At 41.9% G+C, this 21,392-nt stretch overlaps 2 protein-coding genes across 3 annotated transcripts in view; one reads left to right on the top strand and one right to left on the bottom strand.

Moving 5' to 3' along the window:
• The window catches only part of LOC123870106, a 58,398-nt gene extending 55,330 nt beyond the window's left edge, over positions 1–3,068 (bottom strand). For both annotated transcript variants that reach the window (XM_045913274.1, XM_045913273.1), the window contains exon 1: positions 2,916–3,068. The gene's annotated coding sequence lies outside the window, so the exon portion shown is untranslated. The remainder of the gene's footprint in view (positions 1–2,915) is intronic.
• A 4,322-nt stretch (positions 3,069–7,390) lies between these two features.
• On the top strand, positions 7,391–15,089 carry LOC123870120 (glutamate receptor ionotropic, kainate 3-like). Its single transcript, XM_045913287.1, has 14 exons — positions 7,391–7,612; positions 8,193–8,338; positions 8,710–9,205; positions 9,277–9,389; positions 9,480–9,641; positions 9,708–9,926; positions 9,999–10,062; positions 10,124–10,269; positions 10,345–10,506; positions 10,574–10,975; positions 11,548–11,633; positions 12,358–12,439; positions 13,232–13,280; positions 13,831–15,089. Exons 1-14 carry the CDS (start codon positions 7,507–7,509, stop codon positions 14,397–14,399), a joined length of 2,802 nt encoding a protein of 933 aa, XP_045769243.1. The 5' UTR covers positions 7,391–7,506; the 3' UTR covers positions 14,400–15,089.
• Positions 15,090–21,392: the final 6,303 nt, after the last annotated feature.

Below are 21,392 nucleotides of genomic sequence, written 5' to 3'. Positions count from 1 at the left end.
AACCCTAAAAAATCACGTCGATCCTTTGCTCCGTACAAAAACACTCAAAGAACTAACAAACCAACAAACAAACACACTTTCGCATTTATAATATGGGTAGTAATTTACTGACTGACATAACAATACATAATATAAATGTACATTGCCCAGAATCTTGAGATTTTACATGCAGATCTCTACTAAGAAAGGACTATCAAAATCCCATCAAAATGAAGTCAGAACCGCCTCGTTTCGGAAACATTTATTTTATTTGTATAACCATTTTAGAAATCTTAGACTTTACACACTATTTTAAAACCCAAGACATATGTAACGTATAAAATACAATGCCAAGTCATACTCATAAACTACAATATATAGGAGTCACCTAAAACGTAGAAGGCAAGGAATTCGCGGCGCCATTTTTCTTTCGATTGAGTTCAATGTAGCTTGAAGTCAACTTGGAATCCCGCGGGACGGTCCCGGCTTATGTTCAATTTGTGGTCGACAGTATAAGTCCCGATAAAGATTTACGTCGTCGGTGCCAGGAATTTTGACATTTACCTTTACCTTTAAGAGAAGTAACCCTAACGCGCTTTCCATAGAAACGTAGCTTGTTTCTCGTTTGAATATTAAGTATTAAGCGCCGGCCACACAGGCCGCGTATGCGTCGTGGAAGCGTAGACGTAGCGCGTAGCATTGCGTTGTAATGTATGGAACTGTATGAAACGTGGCATACCGCTTGCGTGGCGTGAACGTTCGCGTAGACGTAATGCGTGCAGTTATGTCTACGGATTCACGCGCGTCACAAGCAAGTGGCACGTGTACGTGCGCGCGTGTGAATCGGCTTTTAACCAATCAAACTCAAAGAAATTTTGTACACAAGTTTTACAATAAAATATCTGTGTCTCAGATTTTCCAGATTTCCGTAAAATGTGTACTTTCAATGTCAGACGGACTCAAAAATTTGCATGCCGGTGTAACTTTGAAACTACACAGGTTTTACGAAAATCTGGCAGACCACAGATATAGAACGAAATTTCATTGATTTTGATTGGTTAATATTCAAATGAGGACCAAAATACGTTTGTTTGAAAAGCGCTCGGTAGCGCGCCAGGGTTAGTCTTTTAACGTTAAAGGGTGGGTGGTAAGGTTACATGTTAAAATTTTGACCAAGCGCCTTATATTAATAACGAGCGCTGAGTTGTTACCTAACAACAAATTCTATATTATGGTCATTGTGAACAATTAATATTGATTTAATTTGTATGGCGCTGGACACCAAGTTGTAAGTAAAGGCGAGTTGTAACCCCCATTTTTTTTGTACAGAATGACCCGTCAATTGCGTAGTAATTACTCCTAACTATGATAAATCTATGATATTACTGGGTCGTTGGTACCTTGAAGCGGTAAAATTCAATTAATCATAAGCAAAAACAAGGCAACTAATTCTAATCAACGTCCAAAATAGTCTGATAATCCTTCTTTCATCTTAATTTAGATCCCTTCTTATGCCGGCAACATTGGATAAAGAAAATAAATTAAGGACTTGATGCTTCTAATTTTATTTACCCTCTAATCTGCACAAGACAATGAAGGTCGTTACGGAGCACTTTACACCCTTTTTAGGGTTCCACAGTAAAATAAGAAGCCCTTATAGTTTCATGCAGATAGCTATTTATGACGTAGACATCCGCTACAAAGATTTTTGAAAATTCAAACTCTAAGGGGATAAACTAAAGATTTATTATTTATGTGGTCTACGCGGACTATGTCCCGGGCCTAAGCTAATATAAATGCGTGATTGTGTCTGTCTGAGCTTAGCTCTTCTCGGCCCACCTGAGTCGAATTGTGAAATAGGTATTTCAAAATAATTGTTATAACTATAAGGTTTCTAGACGTTTATGGAAAAGTTTTTATCCACAAGCATGGCTACGGAACTTACCTTATGCGTATACTGACACACACTTGACCAGTGTTTAAAATAATCTCTAAATAGGTAACTAGGTAATACCTATAATAAAAACTGCCATACCCCCCCTGGAAGTCTAAGATGGATCTTAAACTGTATCATCACCTACCACCAGATGGATTGCGGTTAGGGGCTAACTTGTATCTGCATTTAAAAAAACCTAGGTAGGTAGACCTGCATGAATTGGTGTTGCTTTATGCGTTTGGCAGTGTAATTGCTTCATCATCGTCATCATGATCTCAAATGGTCTTAGGTCATAGTCCACCATTCTGACCAAATGCGGATTTGCAAACTTCATATTTGAGAACGTCATGAAAAACTCTCAGGTATGCAGGTTTTTTCACGACTTTTTCCTTCCCATTAAAGTAAGTGGTATTTAATTGCTAAAAACGCACATAACTCCAAAAATTTACTACAAATTATCATAACTAATTACTATAGTACTTAGAGATATGGTATAAAATAAATCTGCCTAATTTTCGTTTTAGAAGCGCTACTTTGTCCCAAAAATATCCTAAAAAACTTGTATCGGTACTAGTTTTCACAAAAAGTGATAGAACAATAATTAATACTTATTGTTTCATATCAACGCTATTGCTAGCTACTAGTCTCAATAGCTCAACGGTTGAGGAGCGGACTGAATTCCAAAAGGTCGGCGTTTCAAACCCCACCCGTTGCACTATTGTCGTACCTGCTCCTAGCACAAGCTTTACGCTTAATTGGAGGGAAAAGGTGAATATTAGTCATGGTAATCATTGGCATTGCTAATATAATTTTTTTTTAATACATAACATGAAAACCCGTGAAAAGCTTAATAAGAGCTTTAAACTTTTGAATAATCGCATTTACCACCTAATTACAACTTTATCCGTTTCTATATTATTTGCTTAAAACCTAATCTCAATACGAACATCATTAAAAAAACCCCCAGTCACTTAAAAGTGAAAAGACCAAAAATACTCACATAGCGTAAAAGAAAAATCCGATGTTCAAATGTTCACAAAAAAGTCACACAAAAAAAGCACAGCTTAACCACCTCAGTTTTCAGCCGATTCAAGTTTTCATTTGAGTAAATAGGCGTGAAAATTCCACGGTACGATACGTGCACCCGCTTCGACGGTTGGTAGAGGACTGAGGTTCTGGTGGATGATGTGAGTTCAAAGCTTCGCTATCAGAGCTTTGATTAAACGAACATTAGTGATTATAGACCAAGGAGATACCAACTTGTAGGCAAATGTTTAAAATCTTTTTTATCAATCTATCAATTTTTGATAACATTTTCTGAACATTGTAACCAGCTTTCCACTTTAAAAAAAAGGATTTGGGTTAAGGGTATAACTAAATCGATCTTTTTTCTCCATCTTTTAATTATGAAAATAATTAATGTTCGTTATCTATGCGATAGTGCGTTGTTTACTTTTAACCAACTTCCAAATAGGAAGAGGTGGTTCTCAATTCAGCTTGTTTTTTACGAGCAAACTTGCAGGCGGGTCACCTGGTGTTAAGTGATTACCGCCTCTCATGATCATTTGCAGTACCAGAGGAACCGCCAATGCGTTGCTGACCTTTCAGGAATTTGTTTTTTTATAACTATTAGGTACTTATCCATGCCGAATTAGGTATAAACTCAAACTTTCTTTCTTTCTTTGTCTATCTACTTTATCTGTCTTCTAGTCTAATGAATTAAAGTAATTTCAAACTTTTGCTTACATGCTAACACACTATTAATCTACCATTCCAATAGTTTATCTAGGTCTACGAGTACCTTTGCTTACAAGTAGATTCAATACCACGAACTTGGCCAAAGTTACTCGATATACAGATAGCAAGACACACTGATGAAGTTCCATCGCATATGTATGAGTCGAAACTTCTGCATACTGTAAGATACAACACCCACCTGCAGATTGGAGGCGAGCCGAGGTACAGAGATTTTCTTAAGGTGGGTATAATACACTATTTTCGCACTTCAACTGCGCACCGTGCAATTGCAACGGCTCTGATAGAGACACATCGCTACATAATTTTTCAAAGGTCCTTGGCCTAGTACTCTAAACTAGAGTGACCACTATGGTCCTGTAAGTGGGAGGTTCCAAGACAAATTCCAGGCAGAGGCAATTCATTGGGAACATATAATTTTTCAATGGTCCTTGGTCTATTCTGGTAGAAGACTTCGACTGTGGAAACTCTAAACTAAGCATGCCGCTAAGACATTTAGCGTTCCGGTACGATCTACATACAAATCGATTAGGTTTTTTATAATTTTCTTCATAGTTAACCCGCTTCTAATCTTCAACTGCATCATCACTTACCACCAGCTGCGATCGCAAGTGTCATCATAGAAAAATGCAGTTCTCTATTTTCGTTGTCTTTATATTCTGCCAGTAGTTTCTTCGTGTTTACTTAATAAATACTTTTCTACAACTACACTATATAAATGCAAATGTACCGCGCACCTGGTTTAGATTATCAACACCGGAATTTGCATCTCAAAAGGAGTTTTGTGCATTCGAACAGCGTTACTAACTTGAACTGTTCGCCTTTTGCTGCAAATACGTGGTACCAGTATTTTACTTCTGTTTCTACTAGATAGTTTTGCTGGGAACAACTACTTATACTTGGGTTTGAAAAATATGGGCATGTCGGGTATTACTATACCTTTATTGGTCTAACTTAATGCATTTCATGATAGCCGAGCAGTTCATGTTTTGGAACACAGAAGAAAAGTTTCTTTTGTACTGGAAACCGAATCATGTATCTCAAAAGATTACAATTCTAACAGCTAGTTACAAACCTAGCCAAATGACTTCAATTAACTGGAACGATGCGCCACTTAAAATAGTATCTTCAGACGGGCTTTTCGTTTTCGCAAGGAGCCATTTTAAATTGAGTTATTAGCTTTAAAACTTTTGAATAAATGAGCGGCTGCATAAATTTTGCTAGTTTCTTGTTTGTCTCCGAATTTCCTTTAATGTATTTTATCAAAACAGCAGAAGGTCTTGAACGTTTTATTCTTGGTCTTTCATTGGCCAAATATTCTGTCATGTATAGAATCTTATTCTTGTTCTTCTTCTTGAGGCTTACCTTTACTTATCCGTCGTTGAATAAGTTTTGGTGGGATTCTCGTTACACGACATTTTAAATTGAATTGTTAGCTATGAAACTTTTGAATAACTGAACTAAACATGATGATTTTTTTTTTTCTCTCGTCTGGCTAACATGATGATTGCTTCGTGACTATTATTGGATATATAAATATTATCTCTTAAGCAAATTTTCGTCTTAAGCGTTAGTTTTTACTCGACCATTTTTGTATGCCGGGAGGTTTGTGCTAGACCACGTACCTCCTGTACAATCATCTATCTGTCATCTGTGATCCAACAGAATTGCCTATCCATCTCCATTTTGACCTAGACGCTGGTTATTCCAGTTCTTTTGTGCACCGAATAATTTTATCTAATACTATAAAAATACACTGTACAGCCACACATTAAGAATATGATATTACATACAGAGATACACTCACAAAAAGCTTAACATCAGTCTCATTATATGAGTCATACAAAATCTAAATTCAATTAAAACATACATTGCGTCGCCCGCCGCAAGCACTTTTCCATTCTTACGTTACCCATTCACGTCACACCAAATCCCATTAGCGTAAAATAATGCCCCCACTATCCTACGACGGCGATATGTTATTCAGTCGCGACAATGCATAGAAAACAGGCAAGCTTTTAACGCGCCCTCGCCGCTATAAATTACACCTTTTGACAACCCTTGTTCTATTAAGGTATGGCTCAGGGTAACAGAATACTGTAGTTTTTGGGGTTTCACAGTGAGACGAGAAATTCTTAGTTGCAACGCACACTTAAAGAGGAGAGCGGAGCCGAGCTGTTTATTGCAGCTTAAACTGAGCTTTCAATGTAATAGCTACTTAGCAATTGCCTACTCCTTCGTAGCGTACCACCCGGAGAGCATGCAAAGCCGTCACTCCCACGCGACGCCTGTTCTTTCTCTGGTAGTGGTGAGAAAACCTGCATACCTGAGAAATCGTCAAAATGTTTTTGATGGCCTGCCTAGCGTATTGTTAAGCGCTGTGGTCTTATAAGTGGGAGGTCCCGGGTTCAATTCCCGGTAGGAGTTTGGAATATTTATAATTTCTCTGGTCTGGTCAGGTGGAAGGCTTCGGCCGTGGCTAGCTACCACCCTACTGGCAAAGCCGTGCCGCTGAGCGATTTAACGTTCCGGTACGATGCCGGGTAAAAACCAAAGGAGTATGGGTAGTGTTATGAAAACTGCCATACTTACCCCATTAAGGTTAGCCAGCTTCCATATCTTAGACTGCATCATCACTTACAACCAGGTGAGATTGCAGTCAAAGACTAACTTGCATCTGAATAAAACATAAAATATGTTCACAAAGGTGTGAAAAGTCTGCCGATCTGCAATTGGCCAGCGTGGTATACCTACTATGGCCTAAACTCTTCTCATTCTGGGAGGAGACCCGTACTCTGTAGTGAGCCGGTAATTTGTTGATCATGATGAAAGTTGCCGTAAGAGATAGAGGGACACAGTTTGTCCTCACAAACATATCGCGCGCCGTGCGTGTCCTGCTCTCGATCCGTAAATAGCCGACGGAGGGCGGGCGGCGCGGGTGCAGGGCGGCGGCGTGCGACACTAGGGACGCGCCTCTCCACTCGGAAAATTATTATACTATCGACAATCTATATCAAAATTCAAAAATTTAAAATATTTTTATTCAAATAACTTTTGCAAGTACTTTCGATACGTCTAAAGCATCTACCACTGATTCAGAATGCCTTTCGTACCGAGAATATTACTCCTAGATGGTACCCATGACCTCGTCGCGAAAATTTAGGTTTTTTAAAAATCCCGTGGGTCCACTTTAATTTCAGGGATAAAAGGTATCCTATGTCCAGGATGCAAGCTATCTCCGTACCACGTAGATGATACCACCACAACCACAACAACTATGTCCACTTAGATTTCATAACCATTCATAATCATTCATCATCAACAACAACAACCCATCACTGGCCGTCAATTCTTCTCTTTTTCTTTTTTGGGGCTGTGCAGGTTCTTGAATCCCCTGTATCACTTTAGCTATCTCTGATCCGTTCTGATCGCCGTCAATTTCAAAGTTCTAGTAATACTCGTGGTGGAGTCGAATAAATGTAGTACTACATCCCGATTCGACTCCCTCCAATCGAAGTCACATCTGACTCATCCCTTCCAGATAGCTCGCTTCCATCTTAGACTGCATCATCACTTACCACCAGATGAGATTGCAGCCAAGGGCTAATTTGTATCTGAATAAAAAAAGTTATCGATCGAGTATCGACCATCGTTACATGCCGCGAGCCGCGACACAACACTACACCACAGACATGAGTAGATCTAGACCACGTCGCCGCCGCATTCCGCACTCCACGTTTTGTAAAGTAAACACGCGCTTCGAGGCCATCGATGCTTACCATCATCGATCGTCATCAGCGATCATCGATCATTATCATTGATCATCGGGGTCATCGATGATTACCGGCCGGTCGAGCGGCGCGCGCGCCCGCGGGACCGCGCTCTTGCTGCTCACTGCGGCTCTACTGGTGCCGACCGGTGACACGCAAACACTGCAAATAGGTAAATAGTGATTCAGTATTAAGTGCAAATGGTGCAAACTAATGTCCACTCCGTCCAGCTAATTAGGTCCACAATTTTGCAAGCTTTGCAAGCTTAGGGGTGTTATAAGTTTGACGTGTGTATCTGTCTGTGGCATCGTAGCTCCTAAACGAATGAACTCATTTTAATTTATTTTTTTTGTTTGAAAGGTGGCTTGATCGAGAGTGTTCTTAGTTATAATGAAAGAAAATCGGTTCAGCCGTTTGAAAGTTATCAGCTCTTTTCTAGTTTTCTTATAGAGGTTTTTGTGTCGGGGGGTTTTTTTTTTTAATTTTGAGTTAAAAAGACTCCCACCAAAATTATACATGTCGATAAATATTGACCGGCGACACGCAAACGCTACAAATAAACAGTGATTCAATATTATATGAATTAATCAGTGCAAGCTAATATAGTGTTTGTAACATCATACAGCTAGTTAAGTTCAATTTGGAGGAGGTTAGCCACCGAATCAACTCGGTTGGGCAGTGTTCGACTCGACTCGGCTCTAGCACCACGTCTGTTGTGTACTACAAATTGCATCATGAGCGTTTAATCGCAGGTGTGGTGGGCGCGTCGCCGGAGAGCGAGCTGGTGCTGCGCGCGGCGGTGCGCGCGGCGCTGCGCGGGCGCGCCGCCAGTGCCGCTGACGACGCGCCCGCTGAGCCCTGGGAACCACTCGCCGTGCCCGAGCGCGTCTGTGCACAGGTACCCTGTGACGAATTATGTTTGCGGCGACTTGAAGGTTTTTTGAAGGAACGAAGATCTTTCTATTCTGATGGCTGTCTTCTTTATGCAAGCATGCAAGGGGACGTCCATCGCAGCTCTTAATGCTAATAGTAAGTCTGTCACAGTTTTGCAGAACGACGACTTCAAGCTACCCTAATCTAATCTAACTAAGAATTTGCGTTGAGAGGTGGCGATGCACCGCCGGGCCTAGTTTATAAAAAGAGGGTTCAAGCATTATTTCACCACGTTGGCCAAGTGTGAATCGATCAGTCCTAGTTTGAGTGCTGGTAGAAAATATTAAGCTCAGACGTAACCATCCTCCGCACTTATCTGTTTTGTGATTGTTGCAGGCACGCGCGGGCGTGCAGCTGAGCGTGAGTGACGCGGGCGGCTTGGAGGTGGCGGCGCGTGCTGGCCTGACGTTACTGCTAGCTGCTCGTGCCGCGCCGCACTTCGCTTCGAGTGCACTGGAGCTGCTGCCTCGCGCTGAAGAGCTGGCATATGCGTGCGCGGCGCTGTGCTCGGCCAAGGGCTGGCAGAGTGCCGTGCTGCTGCACGAGGGCAGTGCCACTGCCGCACCACTGTTGGCGCCAGGCCTGGCGTTGCGCGCACGCCGCCTGCCACCACCGCGCGACGATGACGCACTGCGCAACCTGCTGCTGGTGTTGAAGCGCTGGGGCGCTGAGCGCTTCGTGGTGTGGTGCGACGCGGCATGCGCGATGCGCGTGCTGGATGCAGCGCAGCGCGTGGGACTGCTGGGCGCGCGCCACTCCTACCTGCTGACCGCACTCGATCTGCACACGCTTGACCTGCGCTCTTACAGCTATGGAGGAGCCAACCTCACCGGTGAGCGCATCCCAACTGCCTCTCACCACGCGTGCCGTGTCGACCTGACTGACCCAAACGTCCACCCGCAGGTCTGCGGCTGTTCGATCCCGAGTCGGAGTCCGTGCAAAAGGTGACGAATGCGTGGGCCGAGGAGTATGGGGCGTTGCTCGAGACCGCCGCGGATGCGGAACAGATCGCTCAGGTTGGGTACCGATCGACGCGCGGCGAAACGCTTCGCAGTTGATTGTCGATGATGAGTGATGACCGTTGGAACGTTTTGGTCATCGTGCAGATGGCTGCGAGTCCGCCGACAGCGGTGCTGCTAGCGTACGACGCGGCGCGCATCGCGGCGCGGGCGTCGGCGCGCCTGGCGCTGCCCACGCTGTCTGCCGGCGACTGCGCGAGCGGCGCCGCCGCCTTCCATGCTGATTCGCTGCTCAACTATATCCGCTCGGTAGGTGCGCAGAGCGGCGCGCGCATTGGTCGGCTACATTCACAGTGTTTTTTGACATTTTTGCAGGAGGATTGGAGCGGTGCGACAGGCGCGCTGAGCTGGGCGGCGGGCGGCGCGCGGCACGGCGTCACGCTGCACGTGGCGGAGCTGGCGCGCGGCGGGCGGCTGGCGGCGGTGGCGGCGTGGAGCGCGCGCAGCGGCGTGGTGTGGCGAGCGCGCCCGCGCCCCGCGCCGCCGCCCGATGACGTCATGACCAATCGCACCTTCGTCGTGCTCATCGCGAGGGTACCGGCTACTACACACGCACTTCTTCTTCATTGACGTTAAGTATTGATGGTTCCGCTCTATTTGTTTCAGAACGATCCTTACGTGATGAAACAGATGTCAGTCACCCGGCTCTCCGGCAACGCGCGCTACGAAGGTACGTCTTCTGCGCATGCAGCGCTATCCCATTCGATACTGACGGAAAGTATCTGCCGTAGGGTTCTGCATCGAGCTGATCGACGAGCTGAGCAAAGTGCTGGGCTTCAACTACACGTTCTTGGAGCAGGAGGACGGTGACTACGGCTCACTAGACCCCGAGACCCACGAGTGGTCCGGCATGTTACGCCGTCTCATCGATGACGAGGTCTGCCCGGCCCTTACCTTGATATACATAAATCGGTGGACGTTCGGATTGTAATCATGCAATGCTCTTGCACAGAATGTGCACTTCGCAATCACGGATCTGACGATCACGGCGGAGCGCGAGTCGGCCGTGGACTTCACGACGCCGTTCATGAACCTCGGCATCGGCATCCTGTTCCGCAAGCCGTCCAAGCCGGAGCCTGCCATACTCGCCTTTCTGTTGCCTTTCTCCAACGGGGTAAGTGCCATTAGCGTGGCAGTGAGCGTGGGTGAGGCAGGCAAAGAGTAATGTGACGTTGTCGTAGGTGTGGCTGTGCTTGGGGCTGGCATATCTGGGCACGTCGCTGGTACTGTTCGTGGTGGGGCGCCTGTGCCCAGAGGAGTGGCAGAACCCCTACCCCTGCGTGGAGGAGCCGCCGGCGCTGGAGAATCAGTTCACGCTGGCCAACGCGCTGTGGTTCAACCTGGGCGCGGTGCTGCAGCAGGGCTCGGAGGTGGCGCCCGTGGCGTACGGTAGCCGCGCCGTGGCCAGCGTGTGGTGGATCTTCGCGCTCGTAATAACCAGCTCGTACACGGCCAACCTGGCCACGCTGCTGTCCACCAAGATGCCCAACGAGATCATCAGTGGCGTGCGCGACCTGGCTGACAACAGCACGGGTATCAAGTACGGCGCCAAGAAGGGCGGTTCCACTTACAAATTTTTTGAGGTTTGGCCCATCGTTTTCTTGATACAATGCAATATTTAAATACCTACCAACTTCTAAGAAATATAATATACTAGACGATACCCGCGACTTCGTTCGCGTGGATTTAGGTTGTTTAAAAATACCGTGAGAACTCTTGGATTTTCCGGCATAAAAAGTAGCCCTATGTCCTTCCCCGGGGTGTAAGCTAACTCTGTACAAAATTTCATTAAAATCTGTTAAACCATTGGGCCGTGAATAGCTAGCAGGCAGACAGACAAACAGACAGACGCACTTTCGCATTTATAATATTAGTATGGATATGGATTTTTCAGAGGTTGATTACATACATATACATACAGAAAAGGTTGGTACATACCTACAGATTGACAAAAATACAAATAAAATGCTGTTTTTGGCTCTATATCGATAATCATAATGCTTCCTCCAATTACTCATAATACTTATTGTTATTATAATATTTATGTTTCTTATCATAATATAAACTATCCGTTTGATGAGTTTTTGAAAGAAGTAGGCGGGTTTTAGTTTTTGAAATTCATCCTGTTTTAATCCAAGTTGAACGTATATTTCAGCAATCCAACATCGAGCTTTACCAGAAAATGTACCAAGTTATGAAAGATCAGAAGATGCCTGATAACAACACCGATGGCTTGAAAAAGTAAGCAGAATTCATTTACAAAATATATCGTGTGGACATTTATATCACCCATTGAAATGGAGAAAAACATTAAGTATCATAAAAATCACTACCCCTATTGTAAATGCGAAAATGTGTTTGTGTGTTGGCTTGTCCTTCAATGACGTCCCAACGGAGCAACGGATTAACCTGGTTTATTGGACCTGGTTATATGGACTACACAAATAAAATTTCAAACCCGTATATTACCCTCTTAGGGATTTAGTTTTGAATAATCGTTTCTTAGCAAATGTCTAAAGCTATCTGGATGCCGAATTTCAGAACGATCAGTCCAGTATATTAGTTTGGACTGTTCGTTGATAAATCAGTCAGTCAGCTTTTCCTTTGCTTGTATATTTTTAACCCCCGACCCAAAAAGAGGGGTGTTATAAGTTTGACGTGTGTATCTGTCTGTGGCATCGTAGCTCCTAAACTAATGAACCGATTTTAATTTAGTTTTTTTTTTTGTTTGAAAGGTGGCTTGATCAAAAGTGTTCTTAGCTATAATCCAAGAAAATCGGTTGAGCCGTTTGAAAGTTATCAGTTCTTTTCTAATTACTGTAACCTTCACTTGTCGGGGGTGTTATAAATTTTTAATTTTTAATTTACATACATTTTATCATAAAAATTTTAACGTACATTGAATATGCTCATTTTGGACCAATTTGTACTATGAAGTGCTGTCATTATTAATTTATGTGCGCAGAGTGCTGGAAGGCAATTACGCGTACTTCGCGGAGTCCACCACCATCGAGTATACCACCGAGCGCAACTGCGACGTCACTAGCGTGAGTCAGAAAGGAAGAAAGAAAGAAAGAAAGAAAGAATATTTATTTCTTGAAAGCTGAGCCACACATTATCAGTATAGCATAAAGTCAAAAGACCTCAAGCAGAAATGCCGGAATAAACTGGGTCATGTGTGGCACGGCACAACCCGAAAAAAACGGCCCCAACTCGGCATAAATGCTGTATGCCATACATGTAGTCAGTCACTCATCCCTTATTTGACCACGCAACTAATTACCTCGTTAGTTTAGCGGTTAGCATGTCCGACTGCAGATGACGAGGTCCTGGGTTCAATTCTCGGGTCGGATCAAAAATATTATAGTAGGATTTTTCTGCTATGAAATTCTCAGTAAGAATCCCGGAGTTAGGAAGTTGGCGGTGTGTCAGCACGTTAAGCTGTCGGTCCTGTGACTGATCTCTGTCCGCGGGCTATGAGAGTGAGGGAATAGATAGTGCATATTCTGTGTTTGCGCACTTGTGCACATACCTCCCGCGCAGTTGGCTCTCTATGCAGATTAGCCGACGTGGCCGAAATTCGGTCGGGAGGACATGTTATTTTATATTATTACTTGCCCACTATAACTGCGGGGTTATTCGCTAACTCAGTGTCTAACACTGAATGATAGCCTTCGAGCTAATTTATTAATCCATTGAAGGTTTTCTACGAAAAATTTTTTTGATGTCACCCAGTGAAGCAACAATGTATAACCAACCAACCTCGGTAGCTATCATAGTGTTAGACACTGAGTTAGCCTAGCTGTTCTCCTCGGTGCACTCATCACGTCTCTTTGCAGGTAGGAGACCCACTAGACAGCAAAGGCTATGGCATCGCAATGAAAAAAAGTGAGTACTTACTTACCAGTGACAGAGCAATTCACTTACCTCGTTCAATTCACGCTAGGTAATACCTTAGATCGAGCAGTAATGTCCATAGGGGACACTAGGGCCTTCTCAGAGTGAACTAGAGTGGGTGAGCTCTCGGTTTGATCCTGAATCTACATCTGTTAAATATTAGTATTTGAGCACTAGGATTGAAAATATTGTAATCCATACTATTACAGTCTGCTAGCTTTTCATGGTCCAACAGTTTAACCGATTTTGGTGAGATACAGAGTTAACTTACATCCCGGGGAAGAACATAGGCTACTTTTTATCCCGGAAAATCAAAGAGTTCTCACGGGATTTTCAGAATTTAAATCCACGCGGAAGAAGTCGCGGGTATCATCTAGTATCTAATAAGAACTTCTTGTGACGCTGCCACGATGGTCCATGTCACATATCTAGTCATTTCATAGCCTACGTTTGACGCCTGCCACTGCAGGTGACACTCGAAGTTATTTTGTTTTAATTCTGGCCTTGTGTCGTCATGGTCCCGTGCATCGTGTGTCGACAGACTCGACGTACCGGCACGCACTGAACCTGGCGCTGCTGGGCCTGCAGGAGCAAGGCAAGCTGCGCGACATGAAGCGCCGCTGGTGGAAGGAGATGCACGGCGGCGGCGCGTGCCAGGAGCCGGACGAGCACGACGCGCAGAAGCTGTCCATGTCCAACTTCTGGGGGCTGTTCCTGGTGCTGGCCGTGGGCTGCGCGCTGGGCGTGCTGCTGGCGCTGCTGGACTTGGCGCGCGTGGCGTGGCGTAACCCGCGCGCCGGTTCCTTCGGCGCTAGTCTGCTGAGCGAGCTGCGCTTTGTGTTCCGCTTCGCGCGGTCTGTCAAGCCAGTGCGCGGGCCACTCACGCCACCACCCGATTCCTCGGAGCGTTCCGGCCTGACCACGCCACCGGAGGACGGGACGCCACCGGAAGACAGCACACCGCCGGAAGGTGCGCGCTCGCCGGCGGCGTCGATGCGCTCGCGCCGCGCCAGTGCGCGTCGCCGCAGCTCCATGCACGCGGCTAGCGTGCGCCTCGCGAGGCACGCCATCTCTCCCCGCCGACTTTCCTCGCCCGCGGCACCACGCTAAGTTACCTACTGCTGCTCACTATCCATGCGCCGCGCCACAGCGTCACGTTGTTCAGGACACACGTGTACCGAACACTGACAACTCCGGCGTCAGCACTTTACACAATCCTTGAGCTTATCGTGCTGACGCCTAGCAGTTAATTTAGAGCAGTGCACCACGGGTTGCCACGCGATTAGCACTCATCAATATTACTATCATATATCTTAACATATAAGTATCATTATCAATCAATATCAATCACCTATTAATCAATCATCATTTTTATTATCATCAAAAACTCCGCATTTTTTGATCCCACACTTTGTAGTTTATTTTTATGCTCACCCGACTTCACATATACACGTACGTAAAAATTGCTTTTACGTGTAAAAGCAATTTTTTAAGGATTTTGGATCTCGATTTATGTAAATAATTTCTATTTTAGCTTCTAGTCTTGTATTTTCTGTGTCCCTTACTATAGTTAAGTGCAAGTAAAGACCTGAAATTCGATGATTAAGTCAGTGCTTGTTACTAAAAGTGTCCCTTAACCAGCATTTGGACATATTATGCAAGTAGGCCTAAATGTAGATTTTCATGTCTTTGATAATATAGAGACTTTGTATAATATAGAGAAGTTTATCTTTTAGGGATATAGGGCCTATGTCTGCTTAAATGTACCTAGGTACTTACTATTTTTAAAAAAATGTTTTTTTTTTGTAATTTTTATATTTACCTAGGTATTTATTTTAAAATTTAGTCTCTAAAATGAGTGCGCATTTTTAATATATTATTTGAAACATTAATTGTAATATTTAATAAAATTTAAGAAAAGTTGTGTCTGTCTTTTCAATATTTTAATTTTTAAGTTTTTGGTACAAAACAAATAAAAATTATACAATACAAATTCAAAATATGAAATGTGAATAGAATAGAATATATTATTATTATAGGTACCAGGACCGCATACCATAGGTACACGCAATAGCTTATTCAAAGCAAGTATACCAAGTAACGTTCAAACTTCCGAAGAATGTAGATTGTAGAGCAGTTGCTTTACTTGACTTTAGGTTGGCTTCTGAAAATGGCTACAAAGATAAACGAAACCCGCAACAATCTGAGCTGTGGCCTCTTTAATAATAACAATTATTGTGACCCTTTGAGTTGTGGCCACTTTATTAATAAATTGTAAAGAGAATGACCCATAATACGACCTGAGAGATGTCATATTATTATTAGAGGACCTAAACCTCAAAAAAAGCGGCGACAATCATGCTTAATAAGAACCGGCGAAGTGCGAGTCAGATTCGCGCAGCGAGGGTTCCGTACTCGGGTAATTTTTCCAACATTTTTCACGTTAAATCAAAAACCATTACGCATAAAATTAAATAAAACTCTGTTTTAGAATGTACATGTAAAAGCCATTTCATAATATGATACCCTACTTGGTAGGTAAATATAGTAATCTTACTTTGAAAGTTGAAAATACTTATTATTTGTTCATGAACACACTTTAATTTTTTTTGTGATGCAACCACAAATCTACGGTTTTCGTATTTTCCCTCTTATGTGTACTATAAGGCTAATTCTAGGTCAACGGGAAGTACCCTATAGGTGTCTGTAGAAACCTATAGGTTACTTAACCTATAGGGACAGACAACGAAATGCTCCTATTATAAGGGTTATTTTTTCCTTTTGGGGTACGAAACCCTAAAAAGCATGACAAAAACGTTGAAATGTACTATTTCTGAATTTTCTCTTCTTTCATTTGACATCCCGCTCGATACAAACATACATACACACATACCTAGACTTCTAAAATCATAACCCTTCCTTTGTCTTTGCCGTAATAGGGTAAAAAGTTTCGTGCGGCTGGATTGGATGTAGACATAAATATACTTACCACAGATAATAATTCTAGGTAGGTTCGATCGATTTTAATCAAAGCTCACTGGGATCGGTCACAAGATTGTCAGAAAGATTTACGACAAAGCCTGAGATCAATCTGCTGCTAAAGGATCTCGTGCACTAGTACCTACCTAATTTTTTGTTTATATTCCACTAGCTGATGCCCGCAGCTTCGCCCGCGTGGATTGGTCAGACAGATCCCCTGCAGCATCAGGATTGAGGAGTTGGACTCCAAATTTTTTAGGAAACAATGTCGCAAAGTTCCTCTATCGATTAAAAAAGAAATGACACAAATCGGTTCAGAAATCTCGGAGATTTCGGTGTACATAGGTAGAAAAACACAACTCCCTTTTTGAAAGTCGGTTAAAAAAGTAGCCTATGTTACTCCCTGGTCAATTCTCTACTTGTCTCTGAAAATCCCGTCAAAATCAGTTCAGCCGTTCCCAAGATTAGCCTTTTCAAACAGACAGACAGACAGACAGACAGACAGACAAAAATTTAAAAAACGTGTGATTCAGTTATAGTATCGTTCAAATAACCATATGACCTTAATATGCGGTAGTTATTTCGAAATTACAGACAGACACTCCAATTTTATTTATTAGTATATATTACAAGTTAGACCTTGACTGCGATCTAGTGGTAAGTGATCTATGACTATTCTCACAAATTAGTCGATACTTCAATTAACTTTTCAAGTAAAGATTTTTATATAAACCTGTGAGGATGATACTGCCACTGTCGAAATCAGAATGCTATAAGCCTACGTTGTCGTATTAGTTTACCAATTGCGAAAAACCAAATTAAATTAGAATTTCGCGGGCAAGCCGGTCTCATGCCCCTTAACTTCCTTACAATTTGATCTTAACACTTAGGTAGGTATCTATACTCTATATACTAATAAATAAAATTGGAGTGTCTGTCTGCAATTTCGAAATAACTACCGCATATTAAGGTCATATGGTTATTTGAACGATACTATAACTGAATCACGCGTTTTTAAAATTTTTGTCTGTCTATCTGTCTGTCTGTCTGTCTGTTTGAAAAGGCTAATCTTGGGAACGGCTGAACCGATTTTGTCGGGATTTTCACAGACAAGTAGAGAATTGACCAGGGAGTAACATAGGCTACTTTTTTAACCGACTTTCAAAAAGGGAGGAGTGTTTTTCTACCTATGTATACCGAAATCTCCGAGATTTCTGAACCGATTTACGTCATTTCTTTTTTAATCGATAGAGGAACTTTGCGACATTGTTTCATAAAAAATTTGGAGTCCAACTCCTCAATCCTGATGCTGCAGGGGATTTGACCAATCCACGCGGGCGAAGCTGCGGGCATCAGCTAGTACTAAATAAAAGTTTATTAATTACATAAATATTTCTATATTGATTACGTACTTACATAAAAAAGCTGCACTTTGTCTTCATAACACTGATTTATATGGCCACGAAATTTTTTACAGCAGTTTAATAAAAAATAAAAAATAAAGTAAGTAAGTATAATATTTTATTTTTTTCAATATTGGGCGACTGTTCGCCGAGTGCATTCAGAAATAAAACGCAAACAAAGGAAAAGCAGTCAATACAGCGTTTAGTTTTGAAAATACCAGAAAAGTTTGACTGATTCCATACTTTTCAGCAAAATGTTAGCTTTCAGTAAATTCTATTCGGTACCTACTCACAGTCCGAAATATTTTTCGTTTCTGAATGGAATTGGGACAATACAAATGCATTGAGAATTTTATACTGAGTTCGTGTCAATTTTGTATTGTTTGGACTTGTTTACGATTTAACAACATTCGTTTTTATCTAGAACCAATCTGTCTATCTATCTGACTGTCTGACTGTCTGTCCGTCCGTCTGCCCATCTGTCCGTCTGTCCGTCTGTAGTACCTGTCCAGAAAACCTATAGGGTACTTCCCGTTGATCTAAAACCATGAAAGGCAGGTAGGTAGGTCTTATAGCACAAGAAAAGGAAAAAATCTGAAAACCGTGAATTGGTGGTTTCATCACAAAAAGAAATGTGTTTCAATTTTCATAATAAGATAACTATACCAAGTGGGGTATCATATGAAAGAGCTTTCTTTACCTATTCTTACCATTCTAAAACAGTTTTGTATTTATTTTTAGGCATAATAGTATTTGATTTATCGTGCAAATTGTCGGAAAAAATACCTAAATACCAAACCCTTGCTGCGCGAGTCTGACTCGCACTTGGCCGGTTTTTTCTAATAACTCTATAATATTTTACTGTTTTTCTCGTTCACTTGCTGTGGTATTTGTGCAATACCAAATGTCAAAGGGAGATAAAAGCTTTTCTGTTCACTATGCATCGTGGCGACTGTTGCCACTTGTCACCAAACGTACTTTATGTGCTCTCGGCCGGTACACGCACAAACAACTTCAAAATCAAAGAGATTTAATTGTTAGAGCGGCCAGTTGCGTTATTAAAAAGCGATCTAATGTTTTACACTTATCATAAAAAACTCAACTATATGCCCGCGGATTCGCCCGTGTGTATTATGGTTTTAAAAACCCCTGGGAACTCTTTTATTTTCTGGGATAAAAAGCAGCCTATGTCCTTCCCCGGGATACGAGCTAGCTCTATACCAAACGTCAAAATCGGTTCAACAGATTAGCCGAGATAAGCTAGCAGACAGACAGACACTTTCCCATTTTTAATATTATAAGTTTAGATTAAAAAATCTACATTCAATAGCTAGAGAAGTAAGACAAGTGGCAAAAATGTTTATCCTATCTATCACTAATTTAAATATCTTTGCTCATAACAATACACAGGGCTTTCACACACTTGTCGTGGAAATGTCTACGTTCCGGGGGGAAATAAGGACTCCTGTTGGCCCTTGTCACGTCAGTATAATATACGAGTACATGAGTGTATTTTGTAGCTGCTATGATAGTAGATAAAAAATACAGGCCAAGTGCGAGTCAGACTCGCGCAACGAGGGTTCCGTACTCGGGTATTTTTTCGACACTGCACTATAAATCAAAAACCGTTATTATAAAAATAAATAAAAATCTGTTTTAGAATGTACCTACAGGTAAAGGTACAGGCCCTTTCATATGATACCCCACTTGCTATAGTTATCTTACGTTGAAAATTGAAAATACTATTTACTAACACATTTAAATTCACATTTTTTTAAATTAGAGTTTATACTTTGACATAAGTTTTAAACTCCTTTATTACCTACTAGCTGATGCCCGCAGCTTCGCCCGCGTGGATTGGTCAGATCCCCTGCAGCATCAGGAGTTGGACTCCAAATTTTTTATGAAACAATGTCGCAAAGTTCCTCTATCGATTAAAAAAGAAATGACGCAAATCGGTTCAGAAATCTCGGAGATTTCGGTGTACATAGGTAGAAAAACACAACTCTCTTATTGAAAGTCGGTTAAAAAAGTAGCCTATGTTACTCCCTGGTCAATTCTCTACTTGTCTGTGAAAACTCCGTCAAAATCGGTTCAGCCGTTCCCAAGATTAGCCTTTTCAAACAGACAGACAGACAGACAAAAATTTTAAAAACGTGTGATTCAGTTATAGTATCGTTCAAATAACCATATGACCTTAATATGCGGTAGTTATTTCGAAATTACAGACAGACACTCCAATTTTATTTATTATTAGTATAGATTATCTCCCAAAGCCACCATGTGTTAGGGACGATACGCAGAGAAACTTTCAGCGTTTATAAAATAACAAGGATCTGGCACACGCTGGCTCTCTCTATAAGTTTTATACTTACTTGAGTAGGCATAAAAGACATAAGGACCTAATTTCGGGAGAGTCCACAAAAACGCCACCTTTGTTTTTGTACTTGATTGATTGTCCTCGGCAGAATTAAGATGAGTCGGGAATTGGGCGATCCATCTCGAGAGCGGCATAGATACTCGTAAAATTGATTAGATATCCCCTTTATATATTCACATACTTGTTTTTATTTGTATGTAAGTACGTTCTAGCCTATATTATCATGTCATGTCATAGCTTACCGTGTATTTACATATTCGTCCTCGAGTCCCGTCACTCGCACGTAATCTCGCTACAGTGCGGCTGCGAAACGAGATCAGAAAGGAATTTGTGAGCAGATAAGATTTTACATCTCACTAAAGATGGTAGAATTCAAGCGACATAACATAATTACGTCAGACTACAAGTGTAAATTAAAAATTTATAACACTTTGACAAGTGAAGGTTACAGTAACTAGAAAAGAGCTGATAACTTTCAAACGGCTGAACCGATTTTTTTGGATTATAGCTAAGAACACTCTCGATCAAGCCACCTTTCAAACAAAAAACAACTGAATTAAATTCGGTTCATTAGTTTAGGAGCTACGATGCCACAGACAGATACACAGATACACACGGCACACTTATAACACCCCTCTTTTTGGGTCGGGGGTTAAAAATAGACATATTAAGGGTCCCTGAACTCAATAATCCAATCAATAACAGCAACTTTAATATCGCTTGGAGCGCAGACTATAGAGGTATAAAAACTTGAGCTTTAGAAGGTAAGAGGTAGAAAGTATATTTTACTGTAACGCTATTGGTATATCCACGTTAGAAAATTCTATCAAAGTTGTAGTGATGTAAAATCTTATACTAATCCTACTGATATCTCGGATCCCGTCTCGTGCGAATGTGTAAATGCACCTTTGAAAGTGCAATGTCTCACAAAATATAGGTGTATCTACACATTCGTAAAAGTGAGATTAATATTATCAATTATATCATTGATCTATCTTTATCATAAGCGTAACTTTTACATCAATATTATGACCAGAGTAACAAGTGTAAATTAAAAATTTATAACACCCCCGACAAGTGAAGGTTACAGTAACTAGAAAATAGCTGATAACTTTCAAACGGCTGAACCGATTTTCTTGGATTATAGCTAAGAACACTCTCGATCAAGCCACCTTTCAAACAAAAAAAACTAAATTAAAATCGGTTCATTCGTTTAGGCGCTACGATGCCACAGACAGATACACATATACACAGATACACACGTCAAACTTATAACACCCCTCTTTTTGAGTCGGGGGTTAATAAGGAGATTATTTTCAAGCCGATCATAGTAATAATTAT

The sequence above is a fragment of the Maniola jurtina genome, chromosome 12, assembly GCF_905333055.1.
Source record: "Maniola jurtina chromosome 12, ilManJurt1.1, whole genome shotgun sequence".
In the NCBI taxonomy this organism is placed as follows: domain Eukaryota; kingdom Metazoa; phylum Arthropoda; class Insecta; order Lepidoptera; family Nymphalidae; genus Maniola; species Maniola jurtina.
Note: the sequence above shows the minus strand (reverse complement) of the source record. Positions and strands in the feature narration are given on the sequence as shown.